The 13,400-nt window shown below is 38.7% G+C and overlaps 1 protein-coding gene across 2 annotated transcripts in view; it reads left to right on the top strand.

Moving 5' to 3' along the window:
* MCU (mitochondrial calcium uniporter) overlaps nucleotides 1–13,400 on the top strand; it is a 175,317-nt gene that overhangs the window by 19,852 nt on the left and 142,065 nt on the right. Inside the window, exon 1 of one of the 2 annotated variants that reach the window (XM_074296882.1) lies at nucleotides 1,293–1,367. The exons of the other annotated variant lie outside the window; for it this stretch is intronic. Coding sequence (XP_074152983.1) covers nucleotides 1,308–1,367 — 60 coding nt within the window. The 5' untranslated portion in view covers nucleotides 1,293–1,307. Of the gene's footprint in view, nucleotides 1–1,292; nucleotides 1,368–13,400 lie in introns of those variants that run through there. 2 annotated transcript variants of the gene reach the window in all.

Genomic DNA, 13,400 nt, shown 5'->3' with positions numbered 1-13,400 from the left:
TCATTTCTTTGTACAGTTATTTCAGCCATGTCCTACTCTGTGACCTCATGTGGGATTTTCTTTTTTTCTGAGGCTGGGGTTAAGTGACTTGCCCAGGATCACACAGCTAGGAAGTGTTAAGTGTCTGAGACCAGATTTGAACTCAGGTCCTTCTAGATTCAAGACTGGTACTCTATCCACTGTGCCACCTAGCTGCCCTCCCTTCCTCTCCCCCCTCCCCCCCCCCCGTAGGATTTTCTTGAAAAGACATGGAGTGGTTTTGCCATTTCCTTCTCCAGCTCATTTTACAGGTGAGGAAACTGGGGCAGACAGGACTTGCTCAGGGTCACCCAGCTAGTGTGGCCAGATTTGAACTCATGAAGATGAGTTTTCCCGACTCCAGACCCAGAACTCTATGGTGCCCCTTATCTGCCTTGCCTCAAGTCTTGCTATTAAGTCTGCCCTGATTGCTTCCCGCCAGAATTAAAAAATAATACTTTGTACATACTATTCATAACAATTTTATCTTAGGTAATTGTCACATTTGATTGTAGTTATTTATTTTATGTCCAAGCCTAATCTTTCCTACTGGGTTAGGAGCTCTTTGAAAGCAGGAACCAGTGTTTTATTTATCTTTGTTAATATCCCACCTATGACATGCAGCTGCCTTACATGTTTGTTGTGGAATATGCAGGTTAGGCTCAACTGTTTCTTAGTGCAAGAAGTATTAGAACTAGTGCAAGTTCTAAAACAAATCAAAATCATAAGATTAAATTGCAAAGTAGACTTAAACAGACAAACTCTGAAAATAAATCAGAAGTTTAAAACTGCTTTCCTTTTTTCATAAAAAATCATATTACTCTTTCTGAATTATATATCAGTTAATGAGTTACTATGATAAATCCCCATTTTTTTAATGTTTGACTCACCATGAGTCTGGGAAGGATTTAATAGCTGTTGTTTTTGGGAAAAATATTAGCAAATGTATATCACATTTTGACAGCCTTTCTGGATTGTTCTGGGCTCTAAAAGCTCCAGGAGCTTTTTTTTTTTTTTTTTTTCTTTCTTTCTTTCCTTTTTTTTTTTCTTTTTTTGGAAGAATCTGGTTGTCCTTGAGCATTCAGTACTCCAAAAACTCAATTGGGAAGCTAACTCTAAATCCCCAACTGTCCTCCTTCCAGACTGGGGAGCAGGAGTGGCGGGGGTCTGCTAGGCTCAGAAGGAGGGCCTTACCTGTGACGCTGATTCGAGGTGTTTTTCTGTTCTTTTAGATCATTTGCCACCTTTCCTCCAGTGCCTGGCAGGATTCCCTTCCTCCCTGACTCTCCATGCACCATGCCAGTGACATCATAGCTGCTAGAGAGGGGAGCTTGGCCTGTGGGAGTCAAGTAAGTGCCTTGTTTACTATTTGGCGTGGTTTTTGCTTACTTTGCAAAGCCATGTAGAGTAACTCCTGAGGATGAGATTTTTTAAAAGGCACTTGCTTGATCCTTTGTGGACTGGTTCTTTTCTCCAGCTTGCCATTAAATGTCTAGGCACGGAAGGGGCTCAGCAGCAGCTGCTGCCTTGGGGCCAGCTGAAGGCAGTGGTTTGTATTTTTAGACCAAGGCAGATGTCCAGGATGGCTTTTTGATTTCTACGTGAGCCCTTTGAGGTCTGCTTGTGAGAGGGAAGTCTGCTTCAGGTGGGGAATCCACCCTGGCAGGACGGAATGGGAATTGGAAGTTTACCCTTGAAACTCTTTGACTTTGTGGAGTTTTGGCCGAGGGATGGAGGACCCAGGGCTGGGTACCCCTGGGCTTCTTTGGGGCAGCCCCGGCCTCCGAGGCCATCCAGTGGGCACTCTTGTGCCAGTCTGGAATTGTTTTCATTTACAAATGGGCCTGGCTCCCCACGGGAGAACGGAGAGGATGGGTCCCAGCCTTGTGTCTGAGTCAGAAGGTCCGCCATGAGTGTCTGTGGCTCTGTTAGTTAAACTTGGTATTTTCCTTTTCAGGTCACCTTGTAAGTTATCCCTCTGTAAATAAACACATCCCTTGTTACACCCTAATACTCGTTTAAAGGAACAGTGTCCTGCTCGGCCTTAGGTGTTGGTGAGGCGACCTGTTTATGCAGGGAAAACTTGAATTTTCCCAGGTATATGAAGGCCATCACCCTCATGAGGCAGATTCTTCTCAAAGACTCCTTTTCCCTGAGAATTCAGCTACAGCTGGTGATAGGAAGGTACTTAGATCTGCCTTAATTGATTTTCTTGCCTCCTGACACTAAAGATCCAATGACTGAGCGTCCTTTAGAGGTGTAAGAATCTGCTTCTCCATTGGGCAGTGAGATTTGAAGGGAAGGCTAAGTACTGAGCAGCTTTCTTTCTGCCTCAGCTTGACCTTAGAAAATAACTTCCTGTCCTTGAGTGCTTTTTTCCTGAATGTAGAATGAAGAGAAGAACCTTTTAAAAATGTTTTTTAATAAGGCATTCTAGAAAGTATTGGAAAATATCCAAGTTGTTAAGAGACTGACTCTTGAGATGGCTTCTCCTTCCTTCTCCCCTTTAATGTTAAGATGAGTAGTTTATTTTTTCCCCTATTTGTAACCAACCAGATACTAGATTTTTGCTCAGGGTTCATGTGACTTCCTTTGTGGATGATTCATCACACTCAATGGATTATCAGCACATTAATTTTCTAAAATGAATCATGTTTGTCATTGAGATTGCATCAGATATCACAGATTATTTTGTTGGACTTGAGGATTCCTAAAAGGTATATTAGATAATGAATAAGTCCTTTTAGTAATACTCCCCCTATGTGGCCCATGATTAAAAAAATACTTCCCCTTTGATTGCCCCTAAATTGAATGTCCTGATGGTAGCTTAAATTAGAATGCCCATATTGAAAATCTGGCGCTAAATTGAAATTTAAGCAGATGGTCTTGTTAATGTCTAAGTCATCAGCAAGTGCTGAGATTTTTTAAAAAATGGATTTCCGACTCAAGTCAGTCCCCTTAGTGAAGGACCATGCTGAAAGGGATGATTCTTGTTTGGGACTTCCAGAAGAACAAGATGTTTTCTCTTTCCTCAATGAGGTAGAAGGGCGAACCTGATGGCCTACTGATGCTTGGGAAACCTAGATCATTTTTGTATGGGACTTCCAGAAGAATAAGATGTTTCCTCCTTCCTCAATGAGGAGAAGGGGGAACCTATACACTTATGGCTTACTGAGGCTTGGGAAACCTAGGAGTTGTGCTGAGTGTGGTGAGCGTGCAGCAGCCATCCTTTGAGATGCTTAGACAGTGAATACCATATGAGTGCGTGGCATTAAAAGCTCTAGAGTGTATAAAAATATTTTAAGGCAAATTAGAGGAGGATATTTTTGTCACTAACTTTTAAGCAGAGAGATGGTCCTTCAGATTTGTCTTCAAGACAATGAAGCTAAAGTAGAATCCCATTACATTATGGTACGTTATTACATCAGATGTAACAAAGTCCTTAGAAATTTAATATGGTGAAACGGATAAAGAGCAGTCAGAATGACCAGTGTCCCATCTTTGCAATAGCTTTTAGTGCCCCCAAATTATTACAGATGGGTTACCCAACACCTCTTTTGGAGGGAACCTTCCAGCTGAAGGACACAGGCCCTTCAAGCTCTGCAATCCAGACCCCTTAAGTGGCAGCAGGGCAGAGTAGGGGAAGGGGCTTGTTGCCTCGCCAGCCTGGTGGATTCCATCATCCAGAGGCCAGGTCTCTTTCCTTCCCTCTGTGCTACTTCTGGGAACCAATGTTCTCTTACACGGCATATTACAGATGCACAATAGCTTCTTCCTTCCTGTGAATATGAAATATTCCCTCCCGTCTTTTCCAGATGGGTGTTCAGTGGCTGAGGCTGCTGTCCTGGGAGCCTCTGCCTCTGCCCATTATTATGTTTCTTTTGCCTCAGGCATTATCTCTTTGGAAGATGGGTCCAAAGAAACCAATTCATTGTCTGCCAGAGATAATCTTTACGGTTTAAAGACTTCTCTTTCTTCTTGGTCTTCCTTAAAACACCAAGCAAAATTTCGTGACCATAGCCAGTGTTCAGTTAATATGTCAGGGGGCCTTTCTCCTTAGGTTTTCTCTGATGCCTTATTATATAATTTTCTACATTTTCCCTTCTGTGTTGGGACTTTATCCTCCCATTCTAGGTCCTAAGATCCACGAGGGCTAAACTTGGAGTTTTCTCCAGGGCCTAGCAGGGTGTCTGCACACAGTAGATGCCTAATAAATATTTGATGAATTGCTAAATGTGGATAAATTGTTTTTCTTAGTAGATTTCTCACTTAGATTTCACTGTAGCTCAGCATAACTGCCATGTATTTTAGATGGAATTAATTTGTGTCAGGTTCATTTTGATAGAATTTGCTGACATCATTCACAGTGCCTGAAAAGCCCTCTCTTTCTTGTTAAATTTGGGCCTATCTTTCAAAGCCTCACTCATATACTTAAATACCACCTCCACCTGGCAGGTAGCTTCCTCTTACCCTGAATTTCTTTATTCTTTCCTACCCTCCCCACTCCCCATCCCCACTCCCAGGTGTCCTACCCTCGACTTAAAAATAAACCATAGAACCATAATTTTAGAGTTAGATCGACTTTAGAGATCCAATCCAACATCCTCCTTTAATACATACAATTATTTGACTTTTACAAGGTAATAATAAATGGTAATTAGATTAGCTCCAATGAGCTCTGATTACATCCATGAGGATTTTTGTCCCTTAAAAAAAATCACAGAGAATTCCGTTTTGATTCTTTTTAATGCATTTATCATGTGTATAGGTGCCACAATGCCCAATTATATTTGGTAAGTTCCAAGAGGAGGGGATAGATCTTCTTTAAAATTTGTATTTTTTTTTTTTTAGGACTTTAGCCTTGCACCCTGCACATAGTAAGTGCTCACTAAATGTTTAAGATGACTTGAATTAAATTTTGGAATGGAGAAAGACACTGTGCAGCAACCTCCAAAATGCATGGATGAGCCAAATTACTCATTTACTTCCAATAATGTGTACTTGTATCCCAGGAAAATGCTGAAGTGTTATTCTTATAATAATGGCCAGTTTGTCCACATAGCACCGAGATTCATTATGCTGTATAAACTTTAGCACTGTATAAAACTCTGGTTTTGTATTGCTTTTTTTTGTATTGTGTTTGCAGGGGGCCTGGAAGCAGAGGGGGGAAGTGTGCAAGAAAGAGAGAGTCAGTGAATTAGAACTGTCTCCTGGAAGAGACTGAATCTGAATATTGCACATGCGGTGGCTGAAATGGCCTTCCATTTGTTTGCATTACAGTTTTAATAACTTCCCGACTCTTGGGGTCAGCTTTTCATTGTAAAGGCTTCCTTGGGCTCATTGAAGAGAATTCTGTACCCTTTAGGCTTTTGTTCAGAGTGCGTCTCAGTGACATGATGTTTGTGGATTGTTTTTTCTCCCCAGAATAATTGAAGGAGTGAAGCCGTAACCACAACTTATATTCCTATGACACTTCTCGTTCCAGCCCTGTGAAACAGGGGTCCCTTGGCAGCCCTAATGTTCCCTCCCTACATTGACAGCTGGTCTCTACTCTGCTCCCTCAATTGTACCGTGACTCTGGACTGATCCCCAAAATCCACCGCCTCCTGGCCCAGCTCACACCCTCCCTTCCACCTTTACAGCTGCTGAGAGCAAGCCCCCAGCACCTTAGGTAGCATACCATCTGTGTCCCATTAAAGACATTAAACCTTTTCTAACCCACCTCCCTCAGCACCAAGCGCCGGGCCCTGCACGCAGTAGGCTCTTGCTAAATTTTTATTGAACGAATCCTCATTTTACAGATAAGGAACCTGCAGTGGGGAGAGTTTTAAGTAGTTTTATCCTTCATCACACTAATAAGTGTTGGGTGTATGTGGTTAACTATCTCCAAATTAGTGTATTATCTTCAGAAGTCTTTATTGTAATTGAAATTCATCATCCATCTTCCAAAATCTGCTCTTTCTCTTCAGTTCTGCATTTTCTCATCCTTATTCTGGTAACTTAGACTTGAAAATTTCTCTGTGACTATCATAAGGTTCAGGTCACCATATATTAGTGATTTTTTTCTTGTTGTTGTACACCTTACCCTTCTGCTTCCAATCCTACAAACAAACAACTTGAGTTTAGTCCTAATTATTTCGTGTTTAGAGGTTTTTATCTAGCTTCTTTTTCCTCCAATCTATACATCTCTGTGAAATGAATCTTCCTAATATGCGACTCTTAGTTATGTTACCCTGAGAAACTTGTGACTCTAACTTATTTATTAAACCAAGCCCAAACTTGTTTAGTTTGACATTCAGATACTTGGATCCAGTTCCAACCTAGGAGCTCAGGGAAAAAAAGACCAAATTCAGGCCCATTTTATGGCTGTCTGCAAATGTTAAAGATGGCAGAAGTCATTATGAGAACTTGATGGGATGTCATCTAAATAACCCTTTCCTCTTTGAATCGTTCAGATGGTTCTCTTGACTCCTTCTGTGTTCTTGAAGGAGAATTTAATTGCATTATAATGTATACATTACATCTTTTTATTAAATTGTGGGCTCTCTGAAGACAGGGAGGACTTAGCATATGAGCTGCGTTCAGAAATGCATCTTGAAGGAATTTAATAGAGTTCAAATGGCATCTTGAGTCACTTTACAATTCACATTCAGCAGTATTAATTCAGAAGTGAAAGATGGCACATGGTACTTTAGGTCAGAGTTGGGAGAGAATTGGCAGATCTTTGCCTTGGAAGCTTTGGCAACCTTGCCACACATTGACTTTAATTCAGAGCAAAGCTTTTATTTCCTTTATACATAATGGAAATGAGTCATGAAGGAAGTTGAAGGTGGGGACAGTATAGTTTGCTGATTTTTACATTACGCCTAGCAATATCTCTTCAAGACTGAGAACTGCCAGGAATGAGCTCACGAAAGCATTCCTTGGATGACCCAATAGATGGAATTTTTCATGCTCTCTATGATGTTTACACTTGCTAGTGTCTTATTGTGATGATATATCATTGTTATTTCTGGACAGTGTAGTTTGTGAGTGGGGGAAGGGGTGATGGGGAATGAAAGTGTTGGCTTCTTTTGGCTTCAAAGGAATCATTTCATTGCAGTTGAGATGATAGATTGGTTTGGAGAATGAGAAATCGTTTATTTTATGATATATATAAACAAGTTTTTTCCCGTTAGGGATAATTGCAGTTTGAAATTACTGCTCACATAAACTTCTGACTAATAAAAATATCAGGACTGAAGTCATTTTATATGTGGATAAGGTACAATGTTTTGTATTGCATTTCCACAATAATATAGTTGTGTACATTGAGATCTTTATGGTAAGGAGTGAGAAGATGGAATTTACTTGTGTAAATGTAAAACAGTAAATGTAAAATGGTCTTTATAGTTAAATTTAACATACATACAAGTTTAGCATGTAACACTTGTTATAATTAAGAAGTACAGCCTTACAATAACTAAAAATCTGTCTCCCCCTCCTCCTCTCCTTCTTTTTTGAATATTCACTTCAAAAATTGATTGCCTAAAAATGCAACTTTCAGATGAAGCTTTATTTTGTCCTGTTATTTGAGGAATATAAAGATTATAATGTTAAGATTCAGTCAGGCTCAAAATGTGCCGAATTGTGAGAGACCAATAAAAACATACAGCCAGTATTTGTATGTGTTTTTCCAGGAAGATAAACCCAAGTTAAAAACTTAATGTACTTTTTCCAGGCTAAATTCGGCATGACAAAGAGATCTACCAAAATATGTTTAAATAAGTAAAAGATTTCAAGTATGGCCCAACCAACATATCCCTAGAATCTTCACTGCAGTCTAGGACTATAGAGGAAGGGCTGAGTAGGACCGGAAGTGATGGGAAAGCCTGGCAGTGGACATGCTGGATCTGAGGGAGGGCAGAGCTGGTAAAGAAGGGCCAGGAACTGAAGTAACCTGCAGAATGGGCAGAGAAATCCCTGGCTGGGTGGGTGGGTCTTAAAGCAATATGAATACAGAGTAGACAGGTATATGAAAATGTGGATGTTACCATAAGTCTATGGCCCAGAGCCAAGATCCTTAAAAATCGAAAATTTATGTGAATCCTTTGTCTTTCACTACCCCCAACTGGTGTTTCTGCTCTCCTTAAGCAATATTACTGTTGCTTGGCATCATAATAATTATTGCTAGTATTTATATAGTGCTTTAAGGTTTTGCAAAAGCCCTTTCCATATTTCAACTGATTTGATCAACACTTCTTAAGCTAAGTCTTACTTAGCTGGTATGCACTTTTGTGATAATGACTTTGTTCTGTGTAATTACGTGCCCAAATACTTTCAGGTCTACTTTTCCTATTTATTTAACTTAACACCTTCCAATAAACTTATAGAGTTAAGATATTTTTGCCTTTTGTTCCATTATTAGGGACATTGCCCAGCCATTCTGTCATTCATTCAATTGCTAGATAGATTTTAATTCTGAATCTGGATTTATGCATATTTTTCCAGAGCCCCTTTTTGTTTTGCTGGAAGAGCAGAAATGATGAGAGTTACTGTTTCTGACTTGTAGAGTTCATAGAATCATAGATTTAGCATTGGAAGGGCATGAGAGGTCATTGGGTCCAACTGCCTTTTTCTGAGAAGGACCTTGAGAGCTGGAGTCATCCATGGTCTTGCCTAAGGTCACACAGTTTGTCAGCAGGCTTGCCTTGGGTCCTCTGGCTTTGGATGGTCAGTGCCTTGCCCTCTGTACTGAACCACTTAATGTCACAATTTAGAGCACTCTTATGAATAGAAGGTGTGTTTTATGAGACAAAATAAACTCTTAATCTTCCTGGTATTTACATAGGACTTTTCAGATTCATCTTCAGAGAGCCTAATCATGATTCTTGGTCATGAAAGGAGATCTAAGCAAAGCTTCAGTTCTGGTGTGCTTTATAAGCCGTCCTGTTCTTTGCCTTCCTCAGTATTCCCCTTGCAGTGTGACAAATCTCCAACAAGAATTTGATTCCTTGTACCTCGAAGAGCCTTTTGTCTTCTACTTCTTGGAGTTTAGTTTCTAAGTTTTTTGGTTTTTCTTTTAATTTGCACAGTCCTGTCTCTTCACCTTCTTAGTGTTACGGACCCTCAGAGGAATGATTTAAAATGCACAGAATACATAGGGATATAAAGAAAACCTGTTACATTTAAACATAATTATTATTATTATTATTGTTATTTTTTGAGGCTGGGGTTAAGTGACTTGCCCAGGGTCACACAGCTAGGCAGTGTTAAGTGTCTGAGACCACATTTGAACTCGGGTCCTCCTGAGTTCAAGGCTGGTGCTCTATCCACTGCGCCACCTAGCTGCCCCCTAAACATAATTATTAACAAAACAAAAACCATAAGTTCAGAGACCCCTTATTTCTAGAGAATCTTTAAAATTTTCATTTTTCATTTGTTAGAATAATTGGAATTATTCTACTGAAGAATAATTCTTTAATAATTGAGATAGACTCAAAGCATCCCAGATACTCAGACTCTGGAAAAATATTTTTTGGGGAGAGAGATTTTATTGTTCTTCTAAAACTCTCTAATTTTATATGTTTATGTAATTAAATGTTTATCTCTTCTAATTTTAGGAAAGAAGACTCAATTCTTTGATTGGTATCTTTTTATCTTAGGAAAGAAGAAAGACATCCATAAAAGATTACTGTAATAGCATGCATATATATATATATTATAATAGCAACTACATAATAAGATTGTTTTGAAGCTCAAATGAGCTAATTTTTAATCATATTTTATTTTTCCAAATACATGCAAAAATACTTTTCAACATTCATCTTTGCAAAACTAAATGTTCTACATTTTTCTCTCTTTTCCTCTTCCTCCCTCCCAAGACAGCAAGCGATCTGATATAGGTTAAATATGTGCAATTCTTCTAAACATATTTCCACATTTATCATGCTGCACAAAAAAATCAATCAAAAAGGAAAAAAAAAAGAGAAAGGGAAAAAAGCAAGCAAACAATAACAAAAAGGTAAAAATACTATGTTGTGATCCACATTCAGTTCCCATACCTCTCTTTCTGGATGCAGATGGCTCTCTCCATCACAAGACTATTGGAATTGGCCTTAATTACCTCATTGTTGAAAAGCCGATCATCATTTCTTATACAACAATAATATTCCATTATATTCACATATCATAAGTTATTTAGCCATTCTCCACCTGATGAGCATCCACTCACTTTCCAGTTCTTGCCACTGCAAAAAGAGCTGCTATAAACCTTTTTGCACATGTGGATCCTTTTCCCTTTTTTAGTGATCCCTTTGGAATCCAGTAGAGACACTGCTGAATCAGAGGGTCTGCACAGTTTTATAGTCTTTTGGGCATAGTTCCAAATTTGGTCTAATATTTATAGTGTGTTGTGAACCTTAAAACATTATTTAAGTGCTATTATTATTATTATTATACCAATAGAGAGTTGCTAGCCACCTATTATGGATCTGTACTGTGTTGGATACAGAAGCATAAAATAAGATTCCTGCCCTTGAGGTTTGAAGAGACCATATTAAACAGACAGGAAGTAATCAGCACAAATATAGACACTGTATATAAAATGGGTACTGAATTGTCTCAGGGATTCTAAGTGGTACCTTAGCATCCAACAAACTACTTTTGCAGGAGGTGGAGTTGAACTGAACTGGACCTTGAAGACTTGGAATGAGGTAGAAATGAAGAAGGATAAGAGTAAAAATTAGATTAACGAAAGGCAAAGATGCAGGAATGAAAACTGTAAATTTTGGGGGACATCAAACTTGCACAAGCACTGAAAAAAGCAAAGCAGAAAATTCTTGGACCAAGAGGATTTGGGGAAGATAGTGGAGTAGACTGGTAAATTTCAAGCTCTTCCAGTTTCCTCCACAAATAGAACAAATTTGTGCCTCAGGGCGAATATGACTGGTGAAAAATCAAGATAACTTGGGGCTGAATTGGGTACTCCTGATACAACTCCTGAAGAAAGATCCTGGGGATTAACCCAGAGTGAAGTGCAAACATCTTTCAGGTATCTCTGCAGAATCACAAGTGGGGACCCCCTGAGGCTAGCTGGGTTTAAGTGGAGTTTCAGCAGGAAACATAGAGACCCTCAGCTCCCAGACTGTTTGTGGAGTCAGGGTCTGAGTCTAGGAAGACTGAGTGAACCTTGGCTGATTGGGAACACTAGGCCGGACTGTGGTGCTAAGACATGGCCCTGGGCAAAAAGGAACCAGCATTTTTGGAGTACAGAGGCAGGGGGCCAGAGAAGCTGCTGGCTGTGGGCACTTGCAGGAAGGGTAGTTCTTGGTTTGGGGTTCCTGGTCAAAGGGGGGAGCTAAAGTGAAGCCAGAGGCACCAGTCCCTCTGTCCCCAAGATTAAATGTGTTTACACTAATACATCTTATTTTTAAAAAATGACCCAGCAAAGAATGAATCCCACCATAGAAACATATTATGGGAACTGGGGTTCATCTGCAGAGGAGGACACTGAAGTAAAAAAAGCTTTTACCTCAAAGAATAATGTGAAAATGGCTCCCTGCCCACAGATAATTCATAAGAATTTAAAAATCAAATGAGAGACATTGAGAGAAAACTAAAAAAATAAATAAAAACCATCCAAGAAAAACAAAATTATGAAAAAAAAGTTAACCAACTAGAAAAGGACATACAGAGTCTCAAAGATGAAAATAACTCTTTGAAAATTAGAATTGGACGAGGGGGAGTGAGTGAAGCTATGAGAGACCAAGAGCTAACAAAACAAATTATAAAGAATGAAAAAAAAAAAAGAACATAATATGAAACATAAGAAAAATAACAGATCTAGAGAACAGATCAAGAAGAGAAAATATAAAAATAATTGGAGTGCCTTTTTTGTGACCAAAAAAAAAAAGGACTTTGACACAATAATGCAAGAAATAATTCAAGAAAATTATCCTGGAGTGATAGAATGGGAGGGGAAAGTAGACAGAAAAAAAATCCACCAATCACTATCTCAAAGAAATCCTTTGTAGAAAACACATAGGAACATCATTGAAAAAAATTTAAACCCCTAGATCAAAGAGAAAATTTTTTCAAGAAACAAAAAAGCAATTCAAATATGCTGAAGGTGCAATTAGAATTGTACAGAACTTAGCAGCTACAATAAAAGATTGCAGGTCCTTGAATCATATCTACTGATAATTGAAAGAACTAAGCCTGAGACCAAAAACATCATATCCAGCAAAATGGTCTGTAATGCTGAACGAGAAGAAAGTGGACACTCAATGAACTTGGAGATTTTCAAGACTTTCTATCAATTAAACCCAAACTTAATAGAAGAGGCAATATCGAAGATCAGTTTCAAGGAACTAAGTATGCACAAATTTGTTATTTTTTTTTAACATAGGAAATGAATACCATATGTTTAAGGTTGACATTAACAATGAGGCAGCTCAAAAGAAAGTTAAGGTAAAAATAGTAATTATGCCATATAAATGAGGTGCAGAGGAACAATAGACCTCCAGGCATTAGAGGGGAGAGGAAGGCCCCTAGTTCTGAAAACCTATTCTCATCAGGAATGGGCTAAATAGACAACACTACATAAACACAATGAAGGATATAGTGGCTCCCTCCAAAATCTGTAAAGAAATAAGGTGAGAGGGATGAGGGAAGAAGATATGGGAGAATATGGGTTGGGGGAAGTTAAGTAATAACAAGGCAAGTTAGGAGCAGAACTAAAGCAAAGGGTCAGCAGGAATAGGAAAGTTGGGTGGGGGTATGTATGTATATATATATATATATATATCTACATAGCTACATATATCTGTATCTGTGGGTAGATATAAGTATATCCTTTTTTAACTATAGTCTTTTGACAAGGGCATAAAAGGGGGTAAAAAGAATAAAGTAAAGTGTGCAGTAGAGAACCAAAGAACAATTTACAAGGAAGTAAAGAAAAGATGAACACTCATGAATATAATTTCTTCTGCTAATATATGTACTTTCTTGAATTGCTATTTGTTGTAATATATTTTGAATCTTCCCTGATGTTCTGCTGGATACATGACAATATTCTCTTTTGTTTCATTTTGTTTCATGTTCCTTTTTTGTTTTTGTTTTTTCTTTTTCTGTTTCATTAAATAAAATAAATTTGAAAAAAAAGGAAAAAAGAAAGAAAGAAAGAAAATGCTAGGGCCAACCTATCAACACAGATTTGGTTTTGTGTCTAGGGAGGGAACTTGATTCAGACCAGAGGTCTGCTTGCCTTTTAAATGCTTGTACTTGTCTGAGGCACTCGGCTGTTAAATACACAGAATGTCCTACAGCTGTCTTTAATAACGAAGTCAATAGTTATGAGTTTTACTTCATAGACCTTAACCCCAGGAGGATGAAGAAACCTT

This window comes from Sminthopsis crassicaudata, chromosome 2 (genome assembly GCF_048593235.1).
Source record: "Sminthopsis crassicaudata isolate SCR6 chromosome 2, ASM4859323v1, whole genome shotgun sequence".
NCBI lineage: Eukaryota > Metazoa > Chordata > Mammalia > Dasyuromorphia > Dasyuridae > Sminthopsis > Sminthopsis crassicaudata.
This window is presented reverse-complemented; position numbering and strand designations above follow the sequence as displayed.